Source organism: Talpa occidentalis, unplaced genomic scaffold (genome assembly GCF_014898055.3).
Source record: "Talpa occidentalis isolate TD23 unplaced genomic scaffold, MPIMG_talOcc4v2.1 talOcc4.17, whole genome shotgun sequence".
Classification (NCBI taxonomy): Eukaryota; Metazoa; Chordata; class Mammalia; order Eulipotyphla; family Talpidae; genus Talpa; species Talpa occidentalis.
The window spans coordinates 11,098,382-11,124,891 of NW_023601754.1; the positions used below are offsets into that span (position 1 = coordinate 11,098,382).

General features: G+C 46.9%; 1 protein-coding gene across 9 annotated transcripts in view; it reads left to right on the plus strand.

The window, feature by feature from the left end:
* HYDIN (HYDIN axonemal central pair apparatus protein) overlaps positions 1 to 26,510 on the plus strand; it is a 415,526-nt gene that overhangs the window by 314,671 nt on the left and 74,345 nt on the right. For 8 of the 9 annotated variants that reach the window (XM_054696975.1, XM_054696976.1, XM_054696974.1 and 5 more), the window contains 16 exons: positions 1,393 to 1,570; positions 3,712 to 3,836; positions 5,699 to 5,802; positions 6,223 to 6,359; positions 6,587 to 6,714; positions 6,806 to 6,997; positions 7,327 to 7,476; positions 10,583 to 10,822; positions 12,308 to 12,470; positions 14,953 to 15,132; positions 15,611 to 15,784; positions 17,999 to 18,172; positions 20,064 to 20,275; positions 21,059 to 21,196; positions 21,335 to 21,518; positions 24,329 to 24,470. In XM_054696975.1, coding sequence (XP_054552950.1) covers positions 1,393 to 1,570; positions 3,712 to 3,836; positions 5,699 to 5,802; positions 6,223 to 6,359; positions 6,587 to 6,714; positions 6,806 to 6,997; positions 7,327 to 7,476; positions 10,583 to 10,822; positions 12,308 to 12,470; positions 14,953 to 15,132; positions 15,611 to 15,784; positions 17,999 to 18,172; positions 20,064 to 20,275; positions 21,059 to 21,196; positions 21,335 to 21,518; positions 24,329 to 24,470 — 2,621 coding nt within the window. The remainder of the gene's footprint in view (positions 1 to 1,392; positions 1,571 to 3,711; positions 3,837 to 5,698; positions 5,803 to 6,222; positions 6,360 to 6,586; positions 6,715 to 6,805; positions 6,998 to 7,326; positions 7,477 to 10,582; positions 10,823 to 12,307; positions 12,471 to 14,952; positions 15,133 to 15,610; positions 15,785 to 17,998; positions 18,173 to 20,063; positions 20,276 to 21,058; positions 21,197 to 21,334; positions 21,519 to 24,328; positions 24,471 to 26,510) is intronic. The other variant, XM_037516090.2, reaches the window with a different exon arrangement.

Genomic DNA, 26,510 nt, shown 5'->3' on the forward strand with positions numbered 1-26,510 from the left:
CCATCCTATTGAATGGGATTAGGCTTTATCTTGAACTTTATAAAAATAGGGTCAGAAATATAATCCTGTGCAATTTGCTTTTTTTTTATTTTATTTTTTTTTTTTATAGAGGCATGTTTTATTTATTTATTTTGGTTGTTTGTTTGTTTTGTTTATACATGCACTGGGTACAGTCAGAAGCGCGGGAGGGTGAGAGAATTCACCAGAGCCAGAGCGGGGAGCAGAGCAGGCAGAAGGACCGAAGTACACTGCTGAGGGGAGCAGCGGGCGGCAGGAGAGGTCTGCGCGCCATGTGGGATCCTCCGCCGGTGGCCGGGAAGCAGCCGGGGATCGAACCGGCGCCGCAGAGGCCGCGGGCAGCTTCGCAACCCAGCGCTCAACCGCTGCGCCACCGGGGAGGCCCTGCAATTTGCTTTTTTAACCCGATATTGTGTTTGTAAGACCAGTTAGTTGTTGCATGTAGCTATCATTCATTTATTTTCACCACTGAATAATATTCCTTTTATGTTGAAAATACTTTCCATTTTCCTTTTAAAGCATATTTGGGTGTTCTCCCCCAAATTTTGCCATTAGAAACAATCTTGCTACAAATATTCTTGTATAGGTCTCCTGGTCCTCAGGTGAAAACTTTCTAGAAAAATTTCCCTCAGAGAGATTTCTGGGTCATGACCTATGTACATGTCTAATTTACAAGGTGTTGCTAAAGTGTGTTTTTCACAGTGACTGTTCCCCTTGCTCCCACCAGATTTGTCTGAGTTGCTTTTTTTTTTTTTTGGAGATTCATTTATTTTTATACAAGAGCTGGGGTACAGGCCAGTGGTGTGGGAGGGTGATTCACCAGATACAGAGCAGGGAGCAGAGCAGGGAGACGACAGAAGTACACTGCTGAGGGGAGCAGCGGGCACAACAGGAGAGGTCTGCTGCACCATGTGAGATTCTTGCCGGCCAGCTGGGATTGAACCTGCACTGCAGAGGCTGCGGACAGCTTCACAGCACGGCGCTCAACCCGCTGCGCCACCAGGGAGGCCCTGAGTTGCTTTTGATGTACATTCTCACCAAAATTTGGTAAAGTTTGCCAGTCTTGTGGAGTGAAAAGAAAATGTATTATGATCTTAGTTTGCATTTCCCTGGTTCCTTATGAGAACGAGCATCTGTTACTGTATTTATTTGCCATTTGTGTTTCCTCTTTTATGAAATGCCTGGTCACATATGCTGCCTGTCTCTGTATGTTGGCTTGCCTTTCCTTGTAGCTTCGGGAGAGTGAATCCTGTGGGGTGAGTGTGAGAGGTGAATGAGCAGCACAATACCCTTGAGGATTGTCTAGAGGGCCTAGTGCCAGAAGCAACATCCACTGTAGATTTTAAAGTTGTCTCTGGTCTTTCTGCCACATAGGGGTTTATCAGCTCACATAGAGACCAGGTGTTGAAGGTTTACTACTTACCTGGAGTCCCTGAGGTCTTTCAAAGGAGTTTCCAGATACAGATCGCCCACCTGGACCCAGAAAGCATCACTCTCAGTGGAGAGGGAATCTTTCCCCGAATCTGTCTCGATCTCCCCAGGAACCTCAAAGGTACTGTGACCTACTGTAGTATTTCCCCACTGGGGAACAAAAGATGCATTTTAGGTTGATGGATACTTGTGGTATTTGCTTGACAGCCCTCTCTAGTTGCCTTCTGTGTTAGTCTTCCATTGCAAAATCAAGTTGAGAGTCGAAATTGTTTGGGAGTCCAAAATTAAGACCCCTAGCCAATTCTGCCGTCACTGAATTACTATGGAGGATTCAGGAAATTACACCTCCAAAGGCCTTTTCCTCTAGCTAAATCTCTCCCTGCCTCTTCCTTCCCAGGAGCACCCTTACCCATGGCCATTGAGAAGGCAATACCATTAGGAGTAATGTTCTCAAAACACAACTCTCCAGAAAGGCGGCCACAGACTTCTGGCCCCTATTTTCCATTCAAGGGGGTGTGTGCCCACATGCCTGTCTAAGGCTTTCCCTGTCACCTCTGGCCCCAGGAGCCAGTTCTCGGTACCACAACTTCATTGATCCCAAAGCTCAGTGGAGCAGCTCTCAGTCATATGCTTTCTCTGGCTCTGTCCTCCAGGCTGGGAGTGCAGGCTGACGGGCCATGAGATGCTCCCCACTCTTCTTCCAGAATCCTTCCTCCAGCTCCACATTCCATTACCCACCCCAGACTAAGCCTGCACACCTCAGCCTTTCCCCCACCCGTACCCCAAAGTCACTTATTCACCTCTTGAAGGTCACCCATCAAATCCTAATTGTGCCCCCAAAATATGAACACAAACATTGGTGAGTCTTAGGGCACACTAATTACACTCCAGCCTGGAGAGTTCCAGCCAAACATGTCAGTCCGACCCCACATGTAACTGCCAGGGAGGAGAAGCTTTGCCATGTGGCTGAAAACTGGGTACCCAGTGACCCCATTAAGGCAGGAAACACGGTTTGGCCAGTGCAGGGCTTTAAAATCCTTCAACTTGCAAAGTATTTGGATTCTCCCTTCAGGCCTAGTCCCCATAGTCCTCGCACCACCATAAAACCCGTGACCCATCACCACAGTCCCTTGTGCTCTTCCCTCCCCTGGCTTGACCTCCTCCACCCCCTCCCCTGCTACGTGCCTCAGATTTACAGGGAGAAATCAAATACTGTACAAAAATTAACAACTGTGTAAGGAAATAAATGTAATAAAAAATAATTTGAAATAAAACCAAGGAACTGGGAATCTTGAAATTCTATGACGGTATAGCTCTATAATCTCTAATTGAGTGAATAAATTGGTAAAACAAAAAAAAAATTAAATCCTTCAATGTGACTGCCACCAGCTGGGTATTCTGTGCTCCAGCCCCCGCTTCCCCTCGCTTTACAGTGGACATGTGAATTGCTTTGCCTCCTCGCCCCTCCAGCATTTGAATTTGCACTGACTTGATGGTGAACTTGGGTGGCAGAAATCTCTCCTCTGATTGCCTCCCCTCCCTGATTTGGGGGATTGTAGCTTAGTCAATGTAATTAAAGCAACTTGACCCTAATATGTTCTTTGTGTCCAATGAGATTTAATGTGCATGAAGTCTAAATGAAGGCGTCCAGCACGGAGGGGGTCCCACATGCCATCTTCAGTGCTAGAATGGGGGAAGGACCTAATGAGCCAGTGGGTCACTCTGCAAGTGACTTTGGACGTCGCTGCCATGTCCTTGAGAGCCGCAAAAGCATACTCTCCTAAAACTCAGTGAGGTCTCTGGCAAATTCAGCTCCGTTACAAATGACCTCTCCCTCTGAAATAAAGAAAACATGGCCGGTGGAGTATCAAATAGTTCATTTCCCTGCTCACTGCACTTACCCAGAGCTGAGGGTCAATGTTTTAGGCAAAGTCCATATTTTCCTGGGCCTCTCTGGTGGCGCAGGTGGTTGAACGCAGCACTGTGATGCTGTTTGCAGCCTCTGCAGGGCTGATTCGATCCCCGCCGGCCTCAGAGCAACCTACATGGCGAGCAGAGCTCTCCTGTCTCGCCCGCTGTTCCCCTCAGCAGTGTATTTCGTCAGTCTGCCTGTTCTGTTCCCCGCTTTGTCTCTGCTGAATCCTCTCACCCTCCCGTGTATCTGGACTGTACTCCAGCTCTAGTATAAATAAAATAAATCTTTAAAAAAAAATCCGTATTTTCCTAACCATCCTGATTTACTTCTCCTTCCAACTTCCACAGGAAATGAAAAGTATGAAACCTTTTTGAACCAGGCCAAGAAAAACCTAGAAAAAGAGTACAACAAATATGAAATATTTGATCAGTTTGAGATGGCCGAGGAAATGCCTGAGGACGAATCTTCCGAGGTAAGATTGGCCTCATTGTGCACAGAATGTGTGTGGCAGTGGTGCAGGACATGCACATGGTAATCTGTAAAACAGAAAGAAAAAACAAACTTCATAAAGCAAAAAGGAAGGGAAGCAAAGAAACTGAGGAGAACTGGAAGACATAAGCAGCCTCCTTGTGAACCTGTAAGGGTTTTGAACTTTATCCTCAGGATGACGGGAGGTCATTGACGTGTTTCAACAAGGTCTCTGGGTACTCAGATTTGCATTTTATAAACATGTATACAGGCCTTCCCGGTGGCACAGCAGGTTGAGCGCAGCACCGTGAAGCTGTCTGCAGCCATTGCAGTGCAGGTTCAATCCTGGAGGCCAGGGAGGTACCCACATGGCGTGGCAGACCTCTCCTGTCTCGCCCGCTGCTCCCCTCAGCAGTGTATTTCGATCAGTCTACCTGTTCTGTTCCCTACCCTCTCTGGGGAATCTCTCACCCCGCCACACATCTGGCCTGTACCCTGGTTCTTGTATATATAAATAAATAAATCTTTAAAAAAAATAAATAAAAATGCATATTTTCACACCATGCCCACCACTTGTGCCCCAATAATCCTCCGCCGTGTCCCAGCATACCCCACCCCTTCCCACACCCTCCTCACCATCTTCCCCCTCTGGCTGCCCCAGTTCTGCAGTCAGATGTTTCAGGTTGTTTTTTTAATGTAAGCTGATGGAGTAAATCTAGATGAGAGATAGTAGAAGTGTGAATGAAAGCAATGACCTCAGGAGTAGGGAGAATTGGGCAGGTTCCAGAAATGTTCTGGAGGCAGAATAATCTGATATATGTATGTATTGCAAATGGTCACCACAGTAAGTCTAGTTGACATTTGTCACCATACATACTGACAAACTTTTTTTCTTGCGATACAGACTTTTAAGATCTTCTCTTAACAACTTTCAGATACGACTACGTTCTTAATAATTATCTCATCATGCTCTGCATTATATACCCATGACTTCTTTATTTGGTAACGGGAAGTTTGTGTTTTTTATCCCTCCTCCCATTTTGCCCACTCCATGCTCAACTCCCTGCCTCTGGTAACCACTCATCTATTCGCTATATCCATGAGCTTGGTTTTGTTTGTTTTTTTGTTTTTGTTTTTTGGATTTAATATATATGCGAGGCCATAGAACATTTTGTCTTTCTCTGCTGACTTATTTCACTTAGGATAATTCCCTCAAGGGTCTCTCCATATTGTCACAAATGGCAAGATTTCCTTCTTTTTTATGACTGATTAATATTCCATTGTGTATATACATACATATGTGTGTATACATATATATCTACATATATATACACACCATACATACATATGTGTGTATACATATATACACACACCACATTTTCTTTATCCATTTACCCATCCATGGATGCTTAAGTAGTTTCCGTATCTTGGCTAATATACATAATACTGCAATAGAACATACAAGTGTATGTATCACTTTGAGGTTTTTTGGTTTTTTTTTTTTTTGATAAATACCCAGATGTGAAATTTGGAGAAAATGTGGTAGTTCTATTTGTAATTTTTTGAGGACTCTCCATATAGTGGCTGCACCAGTTCATTCCTTTGATTGCTGAGGCTGCTCATAATATAGATGCCCTTGTTTGTTTACCCTGCCTCACCCTCCCAGGAAATGTTAAAATATGCTAGGGGTTTAGTGTGGATCCATGTGTGTACCACAGCCCTTCGGAGAGCCACAAACCATTATAATATCTAAGGTTTTTGTCCACCTTTATGAACCAATTTTTGCCCCTTTGGGGGTGGTATTTCCACCATTGAGGATGGATTTTCTGCAAGAATTTGCTCACTTGCTCTTTTCTCTTGCTCCAGTTAAGTGCCCATCTCCAGATGGAAGTGGAGCGACTTATAGTCCAAGACTATGCTACGGACCCCACAGAGGACTCTAGCCATTGGAGCCGCCGCAAACTGGCCAAGTGAGTGGCCTCGTGCTGTGCTTGTTCCAAAGTACTGCAGAGTAAGCAGTGCTGCCCACTACAGTGCTCCCAGGATGGCAGGATGAAATCCGCCTGCCTCACATATCTGCCCTCCCCTAGCTCAGTCACGCCCATTGGGTCTCTCCCCTCCAAGTCAGAAACCTCCGACTTTATCCAGCAGACAGGCCCGGCCTTGGATCCATCAGGGCAGATGCTAGCTGGGCTTTGCAGTAATGCCTGAGATGGCAGTGCAGACTTCTGGAGCAAGTGTCTCCGTCTCCATGCTGAGGTTCATCAGTTGTTCTCAACTCCGCAGAATGGAGCTGTGCATGGAGAGAGATCTCCAAACTTCGTGCCTTTGAGAACAGCAGCCTTCAGGTTTGAAAGCAATTGGTAAGGAGGGCTTGTTTGCCATTTCAGAGTCCAGCTGCCAGAATACATCTTGGACTTTGGCTACATCATCCTCGGTAACATCCAAACCCACATCATCAAGATCACCAACACCAGTCACTTCCCAGTGTCCTTCCATGCCGAGAAGCGCGTCCTTCATGACACAGGTAACAGGCTGGGGAGGCCTTCCCACTGCCCTTTTCCTTTCCCAGCAAGGTGTCTCCTGCACTATCCTCCTGGGGAAGACTTTCTGTGGCCCTGGGAGCAACTGAAACACTTGTGGGGCCACTGGGGACACTCTGTGTGTCCATCCTTCCCCCCGGGTCTCCATCTGGAGCAGCTCTGCTTTGCTAATCCTCTTCCCCACCAAGGAATTTTGTTGATCTTGGTCCAGGCTTCAGTACCGAGCTAGATCGTGTCAAGAATCTGCCTTACTGTGAAACAGAGATATTTGAAGTGAGATTTGACCCACAAGGGGCGGGTCTTTCTGTTGGAAACAAAGAAGTCAGTCTGCCCATCAAGGTGAGATGCAGCCCTGGGCCTGGCTGACCCTCCCCAGCTTCCAGCGCTGCCTGCTGGTCACCCAGTAACAGCAGCGTTGTACCCGGTGTAGGTGGTCGGAGGGCCCACCGTTCACATCTGTCTCCGAGCCAAGGTGACCATCCCCACCATGACCCTGTCCTGTGGAAAAGTGGATTTTGCCACCGTTCAGTGTGGGCAGTGCCTCGTGGAGACGATTCAGCTCTCCAACCACCTCCAAGTCCCTTGTGAATGGTTTGTCCACAGCCACAAGCCTGAAAATAAGGTGAGTTGTGGCCTGTTGGTCCCCTGTGGCCCTTTCCTTCTCAGTGGGATTTGTGACTCTAGGCCTTCACTCTTATCATTCTGCACTCCTGCTCCCAGACTTTCACTGGCAGACATTGAGCCTGTGGAAGATCTAGGCCCTTAGCCCAGCACTCAAGGACCTGTCTGACAATGCTCCCATCCCACATCTTGATTGTCTCTGTAGCCCTGTATCTGTGTGCTCCCCAACACCCAGGACATACTCAGTTAATGTAGGTTGAGTACACAGAGAATGAAATAAGTCCATTTTCAATAGGTGATGATCTAATTGTCTGATACTTTATTAACCAGCTGGAGAAACACATGCCAAAGTACTTAAAGCGGAAACTACATGCTGAATTAAAGCCAAAGTCCCAGATCTTTGAGATCCAGCCCACTTCTGGAATCTTGGATCCTGGTGAGAGAGCCAATGTGCAAGTGAAATTCATGCCCAAAGAGGAGGTAAGTTTTAAAGAAATGTGGTTTTGTTCAGACTCCTGGATGGCTTTGAGCTCCAAGGAAGCTTCGAGGAAATTGGGTCTTGCTATCCAATTATGACATCTCCAGCACCTCTGGTAAAGATGGGAACTGTGAGGCCTGGTGGTTAAGTGCCCCAACTCTGGAATCAGCAGATCCATCAAACATACTGATTCTTAGCAGCATAGCTTAGTGGCCTCTGCCTCCAGGTCCTTCCAGGCCAGGTGACTCTGAGCAGATTACTCAGCCTCACCATAGATGAAACAAAAATAAGAGGATCACATGTCAAAGATCTCTTGTTGCAGTTCTAAAATCCAATAAGCCCCCAACCTAGAAAGAAAATGTCATAGGTATTACACCTATACTCTGATAGAAAATCCTCATCTGATCTGACATAAGGCTATTTAACCTTCTTTTTATCCCACTTGGTTTGCACAGACAAACAGTGCAACTGCAGAATTATCACTGTGTTTGACTACAGGGGACCTGCCCCAGGCCATGCTGGGGGTATTGGGCAACATAGGGTATACACATGGTGCTCACCTTTTTAAAAATGTGAATTTGGATGCATTCACCCCTAAAATTTCAGGCCAGACATTATCAACCTGCAAGGCTACCTCCTAGGGTGATTTGGAAGTTTAAATGAGTTAATGTGAACAAAGTGCACAGCCTGCTGCTCTGAATGTAGTGCTGTAACTGTCACTGTGGTACTTGCATGATGATAAGAAGAAGTGCATCCTGTAGACAGCCTCCCTGCGTCCCACAAATGTGTCTTTTGTGAACACCATCAGCACAAAGAACACAATAAAAATAATAAAATCCTAGAACCATAGGGAATCTCAAGAGGTTACATTATACAGAATTTTGCTCACAGCCTAAGGCATCTGGAAGATGATCTTCTCTATTCTTTTTTAAAAAAGATTTATTTTTTATTTATACAATAGCTGGGGCACAGGCCAGAGGCGTGGGATGGTGAGAGGATTCACCAGAGACAGAGCAGGGAACAGAACAGGCAGAAGGACCAAAAGCACTGCTGAGGGGAGCAGCGGGCACGACAGGGGAGGTCTGCTGTGCCTTGTGGGAATCTTCCTGGCCTGCCAGGAATCGAACCCACACTGCAGAGGCTGCGGACAGCTTCACAGTGCTGTGCTTAACCTGCTATGCTACCGGGGAGGCCCCCTCTATTCTTTTAAATAAAAAAAAAATCTACATTCATTTTACAGAATAGCTGTGGTTAACATCCATATTCTTGGGGATGGCTTTGAGGAAATGCTTAAAAATCTGCAGTGAGAAATAAGAAAGTGAGTGATTTCATATCCCTATTTCCATCATTATCAAAATCTCCCCCACCCTTTTTAAAAGAAAGAAAATTAATGGTTGGCAGTCTTTAAGAATCTTAAGACTGTGAAGAGGCTTAATCAAGATTTCAGATGTTTAACTGAATGAGGGATATACCAAGAGTCAAAAATAGATTTGTTTAAGAAGTTCCATAAATGTTGAGTTGGAATTGGTCAGAGTTAATGTTTTCCCCAATCAGGAGTGGAACTTCTGGGCTGTATACAAGGATTTGGCATTAGCCCATTCAGTCTACATCTGTATTCCATCAATATCAGCCACACATGATCACTTCTTTGATGTTACAGCATATGTTAAGAATACTGTGTTAGAGAACAAGGAAAAGTGTTAAATGTTTTAGAAAGATTTATATTTTAAAAAGCAGTTAAAATACAGACATGTGGGCCATAAGGTGCTAAACCCATAACTGTCATAGAAAAGTTAATAACATGTTCTCTTACTGTTTCCAACAGATATTTTTCAGAATGTGTCCGTATATCCCCATGTGCATTCCACCCATCAGATTTTTCACCCTGGAAGTAACATAGCTTGGAGTGCTTCAAATCATGGAGCTCCTCAATGTTCTGAACCCAGTTCCTGAACCCACCTGTATCAGCGCAGCCTGGGTATCTGGTTAAAAGCGTAGGCACCCCAACCTTCCCCTGAGCCCACCATATCAGTACCTCCAGGGGCAGGGCCTGTGCATCTGCATTTACTTGGTATCCAGCGACACTAGGTTAGGATTGTTGGTGTCACTATCAACTGGCATTTAGATTTTAATTGTATCAGATAAAATCAGTGCCCTATCTTCTCATCCCCACTTGCTCCTTACCTACATCTCAAATAATGAAAATACATCAGATTCTTCAAGAAACAGATCTGGAGACAAGGATTTAAGTGCAAGCAGATTAACCGGTAGGGAGCACCGGTAGAGAGGCAAGCGGTGACAAGGGAGGAAAAAGGCAACTGATAAAAGATGTACAAGTGAGCCAGCCACCTTGGAGGCTGGAGCTTGATCACACTTGAAAGTTGAGGAAATACACAAAATTCACATTTCAGATTATCCCTCCCAGGAGCAAGAGAGCAGGATCTTTATACAGTAACTCTTGAGTCATTGGTTCAAGACAGATCCAGAGGTTATAACTTTCTTTTCACATCTGCCCCTCATGCTCTGCCCAGTCTGTGCAGAGCAGAGCCTGGGAAATCAGGACCCAGAGGTACAGATAGTGGCGGGGCAATGTTCAAGCACATTCAGGGACCGGAGAGCCTCTTCCTTGTGCCAAAGTATGTGGGGTGCCCAGCATCATGATACCCAGCATTAATACAGTCATAGAAAGTGCTCTTGTGTGATCTCATTAGAAAAGCTCTCTTTTGGGTCTCCCTGGTGGCGCAAGGGGTTAAGTCTCAGCACTATCAAGCTATTAGCAGCCACTCTAGCAAGAATTCGATCCCCAGCCAGGGAGGTGACCCAATGGCACAGCAGACCTTGCCTATCTCACCCACTGCTCCCCTCAGCAGTGTATTTCTGTCGATCTGCCTGTTCTGCTCCCCACTCTGTCTCTGGTGAATCCTCTCACCGCTTGCACCTCTGGCCTACATCCCAGCTCTTGTATGCATAAATAAAGTAAATCTTAAAAAAAAAGAGTCTTCTCTCTCAACCTAAATAGGATCAGTTTTGTTCATCAGTGTTTTTCAGTTCTGCATGGAATGTAACAGAAAAAAAATCAAATGTTTATTTTGGTTTTACCTTTTCCAGAAATCATACAGTCAAATGCTGGTGTTCCAGGTTGCTCAGAGTGCTCAGAAGCTCACGCTGCTGGTGCAGGGGCAAGGCCTGGAGGCACACTTGGAATTCAGCCCTTCCATTCTAGAGCTGGGGCCCCTGCTGCCGTATGCACCTGGAGATGAGGGCGAGGTGGTGGTGAAGAACCCCTGCAACTTCCCCATTGAGTTTTACTCCTTGGAGTTTGACCAGCAATATATCATAGAAGAGAAGGTGGGCAGAGACCCCAGCCGACCTCATTTCCCTACCCCTGCCAGGCACTGTCATGCTCTTCTCTCTGCGGGGACAGCGTCCTCCTGCCTTTGGCCCCTTCTTCCCCTTGATCTTCCTCATCAATTTGAAGATGATGTCTCTGTAGCCTTTCCTGACCTACTTCCCTTGAGAATTCATCGCTTCTTTGTGATCTCATTATACGTTTTAAATAACTAATTGAAAACCTAAAGCATGCCCCCGTTACATCTCTAACAGTAAGGCAACTCTATGTGGCAATCAGAGTTGAAGTGGTTTCTTATAGACAGAACACATTTGGTCTTCTCTATTATATTCTTTCTGTGTCTTTGATCAGTGTATTTAGGCCATTTTACACTTAATGTAATGATGTTAGGGCTTAAATTTGCCTTCTTTTTTTTCTGTTTATTCTGGACTGCTTATTTTTTCTGTTTATTCTGGACTGCTCCTCCATGTCCTTTTTTCCCCATTTACTTTATTTTTTAGAACAGTTTTAAGTCCACATCAAAATCAAGGGGAAGATACAGAGATTTCCCATGTAACTCCAATCCCCACATGCCCACTTATACACAGCCTCCTTTACCAAGCCATTTAAGGGGTATTTGTTGGCAATTGAGGGGCAATAGTTTGGCCTTTTCCAGAATGGCATTATAGTTGCAATCATACAGTATAGCCTTCCACTTAAGAAACATTTAAGGTGCCTCCGTGTCTTTTCATGACCTGATAGATCATTTTCTTGAACATTCTTTTCCTCTGGATCCTCTGTGTATGAGACCACCACGTAGATAGGGTGATATTGCTAACCACAGCAGATTTTTTAGGAATGTGCCGACTGCTTAATGGAGTTCAATATTTTGATCAATAGACAAAAAAATAACAAGAAAAAACAACAACAACAACAAAACCCCAATCTATGTTATTTTTAAAACAAGGAGAAACCACTCCTTCATGGGTGATATACCAAGGCTCAAATGGAACCAAATGAAGATCCCCTGTCTCCTTGGATCCAGGGCTCAGTCTTATTTTTAAGCCACCCCAGAAGATCATGCATGTTGAAATCTAGAAAGTATTTGTACCCACGCCGGTCTCAGAGTCAGAAGCGTGGCTTTTTTTTTTTTAAGATTTATTTATTTATGCATACAAGAGCTGGGGTACAGGCCAGAGGTGTGGGGGGGTGTGAGAGGATTCACCAGAGACAGAGTGGGGGGCAGAACAGGCAGATTGACCGAAGTACACTGCTGAGGGGAGCAGTGGGCAAGTCAGGAGAGGTCTGCTGTGCCATGTGGGCAGCTCCCTGGCCCAGGGATTGAACTCGTGCTACAGTGGCTGCGGGCAGCTGCATAGCTTGCGTCTTAACCCCTTGCACCACCAGGGAAGCATGGCTTTTATGAGATGAAGAAGCACCCCCCGGGCTGTGGGGAGAAGCTGCCCGGGGGACCACCTGCAGCCCCCTCCTTTCTCCCTGAGCAGATCCTGCGAATGCTCAAGGGTTACGACTCCTACAACACCTTGCTGCTGCCTCCCCGCCAGCCGGGGGAGAAGCTGCCCCCAGAGCTGTACGAGCACTTCAAGGAGATGAAGCGCTGCAAAGAGGAGCAGATGAAGGCCAAGTATCTAGAGAGCCTGGAAAATGGTAAGAACTCAGCGCTGGCACTGAGTGACCCCTGCTGGGAAACCAGCCAGTTACTGGACACCAACCATGCCCCATACTGTCTTTCCAAACCTGAGACGATGATCCTGTTACCTCCACCGTGTGGCTGCAAAGGCTGTGTGGTTCACACTCCCCCCTCACCAGAGTCTAGTGGGGCGTTAAGATGTAAAAGCTGCTCATGCAAGTAAGTACCAGCAGCTGCGCGTTGGAAACCTGCCCTGTGCAGAGGCTTTCCACATACAGTTGAGAAACTCAGGCATTGAGCGCCAGACCCATCACCCGTTTAAGTGGCAGAATCAGGACTCATGCTCAGGTCTCTCTGACCTGGAGCCCCCAGGGTAACTGCTGTTCCCCACTTCGTCTGTGCGTTTGCCAAGGCAATGCTGAGGAACCCAGCACACGCTAAGAGAAGGCAGTGGGAGCACTCATGAGGAAGACGCTGGCCCTCCATGGTCCTCAAGGCCATACTCCAACCAGAAAGCTGGACTATGTCCTCATGGTCTTGTCCTTTTGACCAAGCACCCCCGAGTGACCCCATCATCTGCTCAGGGGCCCCTTTGGGTTCATTCGAGCACAAAGGTTCCAGACAACCTACAGGTTGTGTGGTTCATGCTTCCCCACACCCCCCACCCCCTGGCTGTGTGTCTTCCCCGTTGTGTGCTCTCTTCTGCATGATGGTCATCACACATGTCATTATTTCCTTCATACCCATGTCCCCACTAACAAAAAGTCCCATGAAAGTAGTGATCACATATTCCCGCTGAAAACCCAGGGCTTGGAACAGCACCTCGTGTGTCATAGTAGCCAGTAAATTCATGCTATGGAAGTGAATGAATGAATGAGTGGAATGGAGTCTCTGCCTCCTGCCCTTGGCCAATCTTGCTGTCTCCCAAGGAAATACAAGTGAGCCTGAAAATACTAGTTTCCCCTAAAAAAAACATGTAAGAAAAAGAAGTTGCCTCTCCACACCATCTCCTGGCCGTAGTTATTGAGCACCATTTCTCTGCCAGAACTGCCTTCACAAATGGATAAGGCTTGGGCACTTAACCAATAGCACTTTATTTTCTCATGGCTCCTGAGGCTAGACATTCAAGATCAAGGTGTCGACAGGGTTGTTTTCTGTGGACCCTCGCTCCTTGGCTTGTCAGTGGGCATCTTGCCCCATGTGTATCTGTGTCTCAATCTAGTCTTTTAAGAACGCCAGGCATGCCAGTTTATGGAGGCACTAGGTCACCCTTACGACTTCATTTAGGCTTAATTACCTCTTTAAAGGCCCTGTCTTCAAAACCAGTCACATTCTGAGATACAGGGTGTGAGGATAGCACTTCAACATCAGAATTTTAGGGGGACCAATTAAGCCCATAACAAACACCCACTGTGTTCTAAGCATTGAGTTTATGTGCTAGAAAGAAGATCAAACAAGCCATCTGCTTGCTCACGGTCTGGAAGGTGGGTCATAGGCGTTTAAACTTAGGGGTACTTGGTGGTCCAAGAGCTGTGGGGGTGGGGAGGATGTGAGGCCACATACAGAGGACTTTGTGAGGGAGGAGATGGGCCCTCTTGTTCTTGTCCCCACGTTATTGTCCTGTCCTCAAACACCTCAGTATGGGGCCAGGTTGGGAGGGGTGGCAGTCCTCTTGTTCAGTGACAGTCCAGCCTGCCCACTGAAACTGTGGGGTGGAGACAACAAGGAGGGCAGGTGTGCTGAGCAACAGCATGAAGAGACATTCCTGAAAAACTCGGGGCAAAGCTGGCTGCAAGTCAGTATCTACAGTATAATCTCAAGTCCGGTTTTTAAAAATGAGAAATCAGAGAGGTTGCCACTCTCTCGCCTCTGTTGGCTTCATAAATTCAGCTGCAATTCCTCTGTCACCATTTGTTACCAATGTGTCTCTTTTTATAGATGAATTTTATAAATTTTTGCTCTTCTGAATTTTCTGAGCTTTCTAAGACAAATATGTAACCTTGGGTTTTTGTTTGTTTTTTTCTTTTTTTCGTAGAAGATCTGGGGTGTAGGCCAGAGGTGCAGGGGTGGGGGTATTTAGAGAATTCACCAGAGACAGAGTGGCGAACAGAATAGGCAGATCGATTCAAACACTGCTGAGGGGAGCAGCAGGTGAGTCAGGAGAGGTCTGCTGCACCATGTGGGTTGCTCCCTGGCCAGGGATTGAACTCAGAGCAAGGAGGTCATAGCACTGAGTCTTAACCCCTGGCCACCAGGGATGCCTTTGGTGTGTTTTGCTGTTCTTTTTTTTTTTTTTTTTTTTTTTAATTCAAATGGAGGAGCACTTTGTGATGAGAAACTTCTTAAGCCGCCAACAGCAGCTCTTCTTTATTTGGGTTGGCCAGTCCCAGTAGATCACCAGCCATTCAGTGATTCTCCCCCCTTTCTCTCCTTTTCTGCCCCCAACTTCCTCATCCCCCAACTTCTCTCCATGTATTTCCATCCCTTGCTCCCTAACAGAAGAAGAAGAATCGCCCTTGTCAGAGCAGGGGACCTCCATGAGCACGAAGAGGACGTCTATCAGCCGAGGTGTTTCTGTCACGTCCAACCTGGAAGAGCGACATGTCCCAAATGTCGATTACAAAACCTACCCCGATGATGAGGAGGACGAGGAGAGCTTGGAAAAAATAATGTTTCAAAGTAAGCAAACTTTTTCATATGCGGGCGCCAGTTCCCTAGAAGCAGGAGTGGACTGTTCAATGCCCTTTCACCCTTCCCCATAAGGGGCCTCCTCTGAGCCTTCGGGCGCTGCTGTGTATTAATTCTACAGGGAGAGGCAACCATTTTCTTAGCCATTTCCCTCAATGATGCAAATCCTGCAGGTTCCCAATATTATTGTTCAGCAGGAGAGATTCCCAGAAATGGAATCAAGAGTCAGAGAATATCTGTCTTTTAAGATCTCTTAGCTGAACATTAGCCAGAAGGGGCACCTTTGAACACAACAGGGGCCAGCAAGAACTGCAGCAACATTTAAGGCAGATGATGTTTGTCGTTTAAAAATAATGCTTGAAAAGAAAGTCTTTCCTGTTCCCTTCCGAACCATGTGAATCCTGGGTGTGTCCACACACATGCACGTGAGTGTGCACACACAAACTTTTTTTTTTTTTGTAATTTGCAGCTGACAAGTTACAGAGCATTGAAAGCCAGTCAGTAGAGGAGGTTGGAGAAGTAGAGAATAACCCTGTGAACAGGGCCATTGCTCGCTACCTGGGCATTGACATTTCTTCAGAAGGCCAATTGGCCAAGAACCGGAAAGGCATTGCCGTTATCATCCACGGGACCCCCTTGTCAGGTAGGCCAAACTCCCAGGGGCTGGCTTTTTGGGATTGGTGAAATTGAGATGTGTAATTTTTGAGGCAATAAAAAGAAATTTGCATACCAAAAGATTGCCCCCAAACTATTAAATTGCCAACCTCATAGGTACAGGGTTAGAGAAAGAGCAGTGACTGCTCATTTTTCAAATGATTGTGTCTCTAACTTGTTTGCATTTCTATTTTTTCAATAACTTTAAAACTTTAGAAAAAGTCTAAGACATTACATTATATAAAAAAAATGTAAAAGTACATGCAAACACTTTGGCTATATTCTAAAACTTTATGTCAAGTTAGGAAAATAATTAATGATGTGGACAAAATTTAACCACTGGACATATACTGCAGCATTGTTTACCTTAACAAAAATGCAGGGAGCTATTGAGGCATTTAATATGTGAAAATGGTAAATGAAACCACAGTCTGTTCATTATATTACATTGCCATTAAAGTCAGTGCTTTGTACTCCATGTTCGCAGCAGTGTTGCAATAGCCAAAAGGTAGAAACAACTCACTGTTGATGGATGAACTGCTGAACAAAATGTGTTACAGTGGAATATTATACAGCCTTAAAAAGGAAGGAAAGTCTTATACATGCCACAACATGGATGAGCCTTGAAGATACTATGTTTGGTGATACAAAATAAAGACAAAAAGACAATTACTGCATGATTCCATTGATACGGGGTACCTGGAGTAGTCAAATTCTTGGAGACAGAAAGTAGAGTGGTCATTTCCAGGGTCTTGTGGGGGAGGGCAGAATTGAGGGGTTACTGTTTAATATGAGTCCAGAGTTTCTGGAAGATGAAAAGGCACTGGAGATGGATGGTGGTGATGCCTGCACAATGATGTGAGCATACATTTGCAGCTTGAAAATGAGTAAAATGATAAAATTTGTATGCATATTGCCACAATTTTAAAAAATGGCCATGGAAGTGTATTGAATAAAGAGAAAGATGATCACAATGTATCTTTTTACTTAAAAAAAAAACCATACTTATGACTTTTATCTGTATTACTTCCCTATTGCTAACTGTAACAGATAGCCACAAACTTAGTGACTTAACATAATGCAGATTTACTTTCTCTTTTTAATTTCATTTTAATTTTTTAAAATTTACCACTAGTTTTCATAACAAAAGTTTGCCTTTTTGTTGTTGAGTTTTATGAGCTCTTTTTAAATTTTTTTTATTTTATATTTTTTTTACATCATTTTTCATTTTTGCACAATGTATCCATTTTCATCTTGGTTATAGTCCCCATACAATTCCCACCACCCCTGTTTTGATCCTACTCCCTTCTCTCCCCCACCCCCCAAGTATGTCTCTGGTCTTACAGGTCTAGATGTCAAGAGTTAGATGTCAACGGGCTGCTGCGCTCCTCTGAAGGCTGTTGGGGAGGATCCATCCCTTGTCTTTTTTACTGCAAGAAGTATTGCCTGCTCCTGCTCCTTCCTCCATCTTCAAAGCCAGCATCGTGGCATCTCCAGTTTCTGTTTCTTTTAGCTTTCGTCATCACACTCTGGGTTCTGACTCTATCCCCACTGCTTCTCTTTCATAGAAGGACCTTTATGATTAAACCATGTCACCCACATAATCCAGGATGATCTCCCACATTAACACCCTTACCTTAGTCACATCTGCAAAGCCCCTTTACCAAGTGCAGTGACATCTTCACAGATTCCAGGGATTAGAATGTGTTCATGTTATATAGCCCATTTCTTTTCTATAAGGAATAGAGAACAAATAGCATACTCAGGAGCAGTACACTTAGCAACCATATGCTAATTGTCATCTCTCTGGATGAGTAAATTATAGATTTTTTTCCTTTTTTCTGTTACTTCTGAGTTTTATTATTGAGCAGCTATCTTGAAATGAGATAAAAAGTCAACACAAGTTATTCTTTTAACCAAAATAGTCCTACCATTAGAGACAGTGAGACCTACAAGATTTTTAAAGATCACACCATAGAAATCACTTTTTCAACTGAGGGGGATATCCAAAGAGGAGGTAGGTTGCCATAGCTTATGGTACATAGGTAGCAGGATTAGGGCCAGAACCCAAAGTCCAGACTCTTGACTCAGCTCTTCCCTCTCTTTCCTGCTGCCACCAATGCCACAGAGGTCTATTTACTGGGCTCAGCCTGGAACACCGAGCAAGTGTGTCACATGATCCAACCCCCTTGCTATTTCATAGGAAAGTCAGCCACTGCCGTCAGCACAGCCAAGTACTACAATGCAGCCTGCTTGAACATAGACTCCATCATGCTGGAAGCCATCTCCGACAGTAACAGCATTCCAGGGATCCGAGCCCGGGAGCTCTGCATCAGGGCTGCCATCGAGCAATCCATGAAGGAAGGAGATGAATCTAGTAAGCACCCTGACTCCATGGGGTTCAGTGATGGGCACCACCAGCGGTAACACCGAACTCCTTTGCTGCCCCACTGAGCTTTTCTCCCCGAGCCCAGTTGAAAGCTGACTTTGGCTGCCAACGTAGGAGCCTGGAGGAGGGTTCTCTTCCCAAGCACAGACAGCTGTCCCAGGAAGGCACACACTTAGCAGTGCAAGGAATAAAACAATTAACAAGACCTCCCCACACCTTTGGGGGTGACACCTGGAAGGGGGCAAACATGTTCATTCAGCACAGAGGAAACTAATATTGTGACAGAAGTACCAACTTCTGAGCAAATTTGGGGGTACTAAGCATGTTTGGGGGAAATTTTAATAGAAATGGGCTTTGAAGGAGCAGAGAAATGTTGATTGGCAAAGATGGGGACCAGGACATCCTAGACCAAGAAAGCAGGAAAGCTGACAGTAAATCAGAAGTAGGAAGGCAGGTTGAAGCCAGTTGTAGTAGACCTTGATGACAAGATTAGTAATTTGGATTTTATTTGGAAGGAGAAGAGCAGCAGGGAGGTTTTGACCCTATGGGAGAAATGGTCTAAAAATCACGGAAGGAAGTAGCTCTTCTAATGTCTTGGAAAGGAAGCAGTGGTGAAGCTGACTGTGAATGGTACTGGGCAGACTGACCTGGGTGCCTGCCGAGGGCCAGGGAATTGAAGGAGTGGAAGATGTTCAAGATGGCCACGCTACTGTGTCTCATCACTTAGAGCTGGAGAGACTGACGCCGTTACCCAGGGAACAGGGAGGAGGAGAGTTTGCTGCAAAGGAAAATTAATTTTTTTGAGCCCCATGGAAGTGAGACCTGATGTGGCCTACCTACCAAAGGTAGAGAATCCCTCCCTCCCCCACTGAGGACCCTGTAGGTCACCCAAGGGCTTACAAGACAAACGGAGGACTGGTCAATACATTGGAAATAGGCTGCGTGTAAATCAGAGTGTGTGCTCAGAGCTGAATCACTTTTCTATAAACAGCCCTGACAGCACGGCACCATCCCCAACAGGGTGCCACTTCTGCTGCTGGTAAACTGCCTGGGGCTTTCAGGGGCGTGTCCTCCTCTCAGCGCCTCTATGTGAACGCATAGGGAAATGGGAAAGCCGAGAAATAGCTATCCTAACATCTCAGGCCACCGTCTGTGTCTGCTATACCCTCACGTTTCTCCTTTGGGGGCCCCTGATCCATCCTCGCAGAATAGGAACCTTACATTGAGCAAGCCCATGAGACAGAGCTTGCCTTTGTGGTTGTGGGTGAGAAAACGCAACAGCTCATTGTGAAGGCCAAAGACACCCCAGTGAGGGCTTTTATGACCAACTGTCTTGGAAACCCTTTTAAATAACTGCGTCAACCTGAAAAGGAACTTGTCGGGATCAAGTACGTTTCTCCATTTGGCAGTGGCAATCTGACTGGAAGGGTGGGTGGAGGTAAGGACGAGAAATTAATTCTGAAGCCCACATTTGCCAACAGGCCAGCTGTTATTACTCAGCCTGCTGTTTACCGGGGCAGTGTGGCACGGAGCAGAGGATGCTCTGTGCATGTTCCTCGCAACGGGGCCACTGCCCTGAGCCACCAACGTCAGGTGTCGGGCTTCCAGGGCAGGTTACCATGTATAGCAGTCTCAGAAATGATCACCCCCAGGCTGGAAGAGATTGTGGGGAGCTGACTGTGAAGTGCCCTGGGCTCCCATCTCTCCACTGACTCTCATCATCGAGCCTCTGGGGGTGGTAGGTGTCACCCCCTGACCAGCTGCAAAGGGACATGGCTCTGTATTCCTGAAGAGAATCTTGTAAGTCTCAGCCTGCCGTCCCAGCTATGCCTTATGACCCTGAGGTTCCTTTTGATATAAATCCTCTCTTTCCATGTAGCCCAGGAGGCAGGTTCTGGCCAAACTGCTGTGGGACAGACAGGACTGAGTGGCGAGACCCTGGGCAAGTTAACCTCGGAGACCACTCTCGTGCTCCCTGAAGTTAAACCTGCAAAGACTCTGCGTGGGAGCATGGTGGTCCCCAAAGCCAAGACGGAGATCCACACCTCTGGCTCTCAGAAGCACCACTCACACTCGTCCGACACCCCACAGGTACATCCTAGGGCCCCCCAGATGGAGGCTGGGGTGCTTCTTCCTCCTCAGCCTCCTGCCGGCAGGTGAAGGTGATTCCTGGGTGCTTTCTCCAACGGCCCGAGCACCATCGCTGCCCTGCTCCTATGGAAGGATCTCGTCCAGCAGGTGTGGAGCAAGCGCCTTATGTGACAGGCACTAGGTTGGGGACTGGACGAGTGACAGCACATAAAGCAAAATCCCTGCATTAGAACTTCGTTAAGTCTCATACAGGAGAGAACCACACCTTCAATTATTGCCGTAAAATGAGATTGGTGACAAAAGAAGTGTGGACACAGAATTAGATTGAGCCATGTAAAATGGCCAGTGTTCAGCCACTGCAGACTCCATAACCATCTGCTGTGGCTTGCCCTAACACTACGGGAACACTAAGGATGTAATCAGCAGGACAGGTACCCGAGGGCTGCAGAGGAGTCTTAGGAAGTCACAAGAAAGTCATTCGAAGGTCTGGACCACACGGGCAGCAAGCAGGATAGCCAGCCTTGTTTGTTGTTGTATACCTGGTGCCTAGTAGGTGCTCAAGAAATACCTGCTGAGTGAATAAGGTAATGTGTGTGGTTTAGTACGTAGGCAGTTCTTGAATGAAGATGGGGGCCTTCCACTTCACATGGTAGCCCCTATGTTGCAGGAGAAATGAGGCCCAGAGAAATTACATGATTTTCCCAAGGTCACGGGGCTGCTAAGTACAGAAGTCCCTCAGGCCCTAAGCTGGATTCTAACCCCTGACCCTTCCCCTCTTGACAGATATCCAGTAGCCCTCTTCCCTTTGGGCCCATGCAGCGCCGACTCAGCGTCAGCGCCAGTATCGGCGGTGAGACTGGACTTATGAGCTGTGTGCTCCCCGAGGAGCTGTTCACACAGATCCTGGCTGAACGCATACAGGTACTTTCACTGGGGCCCAGAGGTCTCCAGAGCCAGCTGTGGTGCCAGTATAAGCACCAAGGAAAGAACGAGCAATTTTGCATGGGGAGGAGGAGGATCCTGGGGCTGGCTTCACTGTCTTTGCTCTCTCTGTTTCAGCTGAGCGACTGCTTCCGGGGAGTGGTGTTTGATGGCCTGGAAACGCTCTTTGCTCGGAACACCACCTCCACCCTCCTCTGCCTGCTGAAGGCCATTGGCAACAGGGAGTACATCTACGTTCTCAACATGGCCCAGGACTACACAGCCATGAAGGCCCAGGAGAAAGCCAAGAAGGAGCAGGAAGGTAAGGCCCTTTCTCCCAGGTCTTTCCTGCATCGGAGCTTTTGGCGTGGATAATGTTTGCCTGTCAAGATCACACACTGGGCTTCTAGAAAACTCTTACCTTTGCTGTTGACACCGCACTCTGTTCTGTCAGGTGGCAGTTCTTGCTTCTGCTTTGCCCAGTGGGGGACTGAGACACCTGCGGAGAGGTTGTGGAGTGAAGGATGAGCCCGAACGTTGCTTCTTCCCCCACCTCGCAGCTGTCCCTTCACCTGCTCCATGATCATGACCCACCGCAAGGGAGCACATCACTCACCCCACCTGACTCAGGCGACCCACACACCTACTGTGCATTTCCTATGAAACGGGAGGTGCTAGTAGCCTTTTTAGCAGGACCACCATGGCTGTGAGTGCACTTGGGCTTCAGAAGAGGCCCCCAAGTGTCTTCCACAGAGGCAAAAAGAAGGCCCAGTTGGACCCACGTGAGACACATGAAATCACTAAAGCCACCACCCACCAGCAGAAGCTGATAAAGGTTGGCCTGTCATCCAGACACCTGTGACTGTGCAGTCTCAGGCCCAAGGCTGGAAAAATGCCTTGGCCCGCCCTAAGGGAAGGCATATGGGCCTAGGTAAGTGGAAGGGCACCACCAGTGCTTGAATGCCCAGAAGGGTACCTGGACGAGAAGGAGGAGAACTCTGCGCCGGCTACCTAGAAGGTCCCATGAATCTCAGAAGGCTGACACCATCACAGCCTGAACTGGGAAGTGAGGAGGAACATATTGTGAAGCAAGTGGATGCTCAGGTACACACCCACAAACTGAAGGCAGTGGGGCTGTGGTCTGAAACTGAGGAAGCCTGTGAAATGGTGAGAAGCGGCGCCCGGCCACGAAGGAGAGCATCACGAGTCTGTCCAGGGAGGACACCAAGAAATAAAGCTCTTCCCCTCTCTTGTCTGTTCATAGCGGCCATGACAATTACATTCATCGATCATTCCATGAAACAAGACTTTATCTGCCTTAAAAAAAAAAATAACACAAGAGGTATTGATAAACTTTACAAAACAACTTTTACATCTCAGCTTACTGTGTGCCAGGCACCGCAGCAATTTTGTACATGCTAAATGTGTTCAAATGCTAATCTGAGTCGACTGATCCTTGTGTGTCCCTGTGAAGATCATTGTCCCCAGTTTACAAATGGGGAAAATGAGACTCAGATACCAGAGGTCTTGTGTAAGATCACATAGCAAATTAGTGAGACCTGCATAACTAAAACCCGTACTTTCTCTGTCAGTCCTTCTGTGGCCTGGAAAAGCATGTATTGAAAGATTTGATTGAAAAATAGACAGTCATGCGGAGTAATTTTAGGTTAAATTCCCAATTTGGTCAGGAGACCTTGCAGAGCTTGGCCCCCGCAGGAGGAGGTGACTCTGTCCCTGGAAGGCAGAGCCTATGCTGCCTCAGATCTGGCCACCAACCTGCCCTCGTTCACTTGGGCATTTTGCTTGCTTCTGGAATAGTCTACACAAATCATGCTTTTCCACAGAAGGAAACATTTCTAAACCCTGGGCTCCCTTAGTTCTTAAACAGAGCTCAAAGACTCTGTCCTGAATTCTGATCCAGAGGAAATTCTGGAATAAAAACCAGGTCTCCCCAAGAATATTTTAACCTACAGCTTCCCAGTTTTCCAGAAAACTCATTTCCCCCATAATCACCAACTTAAAGAAAATATCACAGTTTTTTTTTTTTCAATTGCGGGTTGAGGTGCCTCCGGGTGGCTCTGCGGGCTCTTCCCCTCAGCCATCCTCCTTGGGACAGGCCCTCGGGTGCACTGCAGTGACATTATTACATCAAAGGCTAGTGTTTACTGGACACTTAGGAATGGGCCAGGTCCCCGGAACAACCCTGTGCAGGAGGAATTATTCTTACCTGTCACAAGCCCTTAGTTATTGTCTGGGAAAGAACAGATGTAGGTGTCAAGCACGAACTGACGAGAATGTCAAGTGAGAATGCTGGGCTAGTGAGGTGTGAAGAAGCAGCCAGTGCCTGTGCCAAGTGTGAACCACACTTCAAGCCAAACCAAAGTCTGTAGGGTGTGGATGATGATGCCCTTGGTCTGCAAAGGCTGTGTGACCCGGAGTGCTTGGTGGCATGTGCGCGTGATGGGTCCAGTCAGCGGGTGGTATTTTGGGTTGTCAGAAAAGTCATGACGTATTTTTCCTATGTTTTCTATGCAAAAATGTGTCGTGACTTTTCTGATAACCCACTATTATTCTCTAACGTCCTATAACCTATTGCCACAATCTCGGTGACTTTAAACAACACAGCCTTATTATCTTTCAGCTCCGGAGGTCAGAAGTCCTACAATTCAGGTGTTTGACAGGCCGTATTCTCTTGGAGGTTCTAGGGGGAAATCGTCTTCTCGCTTCTTCAGAATCTAGAGGCACCTGCGTTTCTTGTCTCTTGGTCTTGTCCACGCAGCCCTCTGGCCGCTGCTTCACCATCACATCGCCTTCTCTGACTCTTAACCTCCTGCCTTCCTCTTACAAGGACACTTGTGTTATGTTGCACCCACTTGGGTCATCCAGGATAATCTCCCCAGCTCAAGGCCCCTCACTTAATCATATCCACATAAGGTGACATCCCGTTTTGTGAGGATAAGGGCATGGCCATCTTTGGGGCCGCCATTTGGCTCCACACATGGAGCCTGAACTTGGAACTGGTGAATGAAGGGAATCAGCAGGCACTAGCAGCAACAGCCTCACAGACTCCCGCCGCCTGTTTAGAAAAAGCTGGTGACTTTTCCTTACCTTCCTCTCTGTCCCCCCCAACAGAGCACCAACACAGGGAAGCACTTGAGAAAGAGAAGGAACGTCTCCAAAATATGGATGAGGAAGAATATGATGCCCTGACAGAGGAAGAGAAAATCATTTTCAATCGGGAGGTTCAGCGGGTCCTCCAGGAGAGGAAGAGGAGGTGGGCATTGAGGGCCGGCCAGAGCAGAAGTGGTTCCCCCTGGGAAATGGGCCATCCCCCAAGGGGGCAAGAATGATCTTAGGAGAGCCTGGCAGATGACCTCAGGAAGAGCGCAGTTAACATGTCTTGCTCATCAGGGCACTTCAGGTTCCCTGCAGAACTTCCTGGCAGAACTTGTCCCACTCTTCTTTTTCCTTCTCTAGGGAGCATTTGGGACTAGAAGGAGGCCAACCTGAGGAAAGAGTTTCTGGCTCCCAGACTGTAGGGGGTAGTCCCTGTGGGATGCCCTGACAATTGCCCCTCAATGTGGCTCATCTGCTTTTGTGCTTATAGCTCAAGTGTCCGCAAGCTGGTGACCCAGGGGCCACTCCACATGCATGTGGTGGTTACTCCCCAGAATGCAGCCAGCTCTGCACCTTCTCTGGCCACCATCTTGCACTTTTGAGATGCTGCCCATACCCTGAGAATGGTTGCCTCTCCCACTGGGTCCTCCATCAGGGCAGGCTCCTAAGCCAGTGCTTTCAGGCGCCTCCGGGCCTCTCACAGGCAGCACATGGGAGTGACTGGGCCACCTCCATAGCACCTTGGGCCCATACCCATGCAGATAAATGTGGGCAGCGCAATGTAGTGCTTTCTGCCTTCAGTTCTTCAAACATGGGGAGTTGGCGGTGGGGGGGGGTCCTGTTGCTTACCCCTCCCTAGGATTCCAAACATGGGAGGGAAAAGAGCCAAGACACTGGCCCATAATTTGACCCCCTTCTCTCCTCTCCCTCCATCTCCAGGCTCTCCCCCACTGAACGCCAAAGAACTTTCATGTCCTCGCTGCCCCTGTATTACGTCCTCATCCCTTCTCCTGGAGGGTCTGTGGTGAAAACACCCAGCCCTCCAGAGGGATGAAAAGCCCAATTTCAGGATTCTAAAGGGATCACTCTGCTTTCTGCCCAGCAGGTTGCTCTCGGGCACTGATTTCATTCATGGTAGGTTTAGAAAATGCAAATCTGATCCTCAAGCTCAGTGACGACTAGTTTATCTCACACACACACACACACACACACACACACTCTCACACACACACACACTCACACACACACACTCACACAGTAATGAATTAATAATGAGCTGACTGCAGAGTGTGGAGAACCAAGAACAACTTGGAATGCATCGTGTATTTTCAGAAATGCTACTCCCACTGCAATTATTTATACTTGGCGCCCTCTGCCACTAGCTGCAGAATCCATAGCAGAAAGGAAATGAGAGGAGCAGAATGTGACTTTCAGATCCTGTGCCAGGACTGCAAGCTGGCCACACTAGGGACTGCCAATAAAAACACTAGTTCTTGTCATCTGAATGTCAAAGGTGACAGTGTGGGGAGATGGGCCTCATTGTATGGTAGCCCCCCCCATCTGTGTGTTAGTTACATGTGATCTGGCAATAGTGTGTGCTGTAAGATATTTTGAGAGACCATATTCATAAAGTTTTAGTGTGGCATATTGCTCTAACTGTTCTCTTTTATTCGTAGTTATTGCTGTTAATCTCTTATACACTGCCTGATTAGTCAATTAAGCTTTATTATAGATATGTTTGTATAGAAAATAACAGAACATCTAGGGTTCAGTACTAGCCACCATTTCCATTATTACAGAGGGTCTTGGAATGTGTCCCCTGCAGGTAAGGGGGACTCATGTTTTATCAGAACAATCTTTGAAAGTTACTTTGAAAGAACATCAAGCTTATTACCTGCCCTTGTTTTGTTCTCCTGTGAAAGGAGATTGGACTCGAAATATAGATGAGCAGAGAATTCCTCTTGGTTGAGTTTTAGCTCATCAGTTCTTGCTGAATTAGCTGTCCAGATGCAGATGTCAGCCGTCCTCGCTAGACAGCTTCATTCCCTCCCTCCCTTTGTCTTTCCTTCCTTTCTCCCTCCCTCCCTTCCTTTCTCCCTTCCTCCCTCCCACCTTCCCTCCTTCCCTTTTGCTCTTTCTTTTCATACCCAAGAAAGCTCTGCCCCACCAAGCATTCCCAGGTTTCCTGACTTGTTTC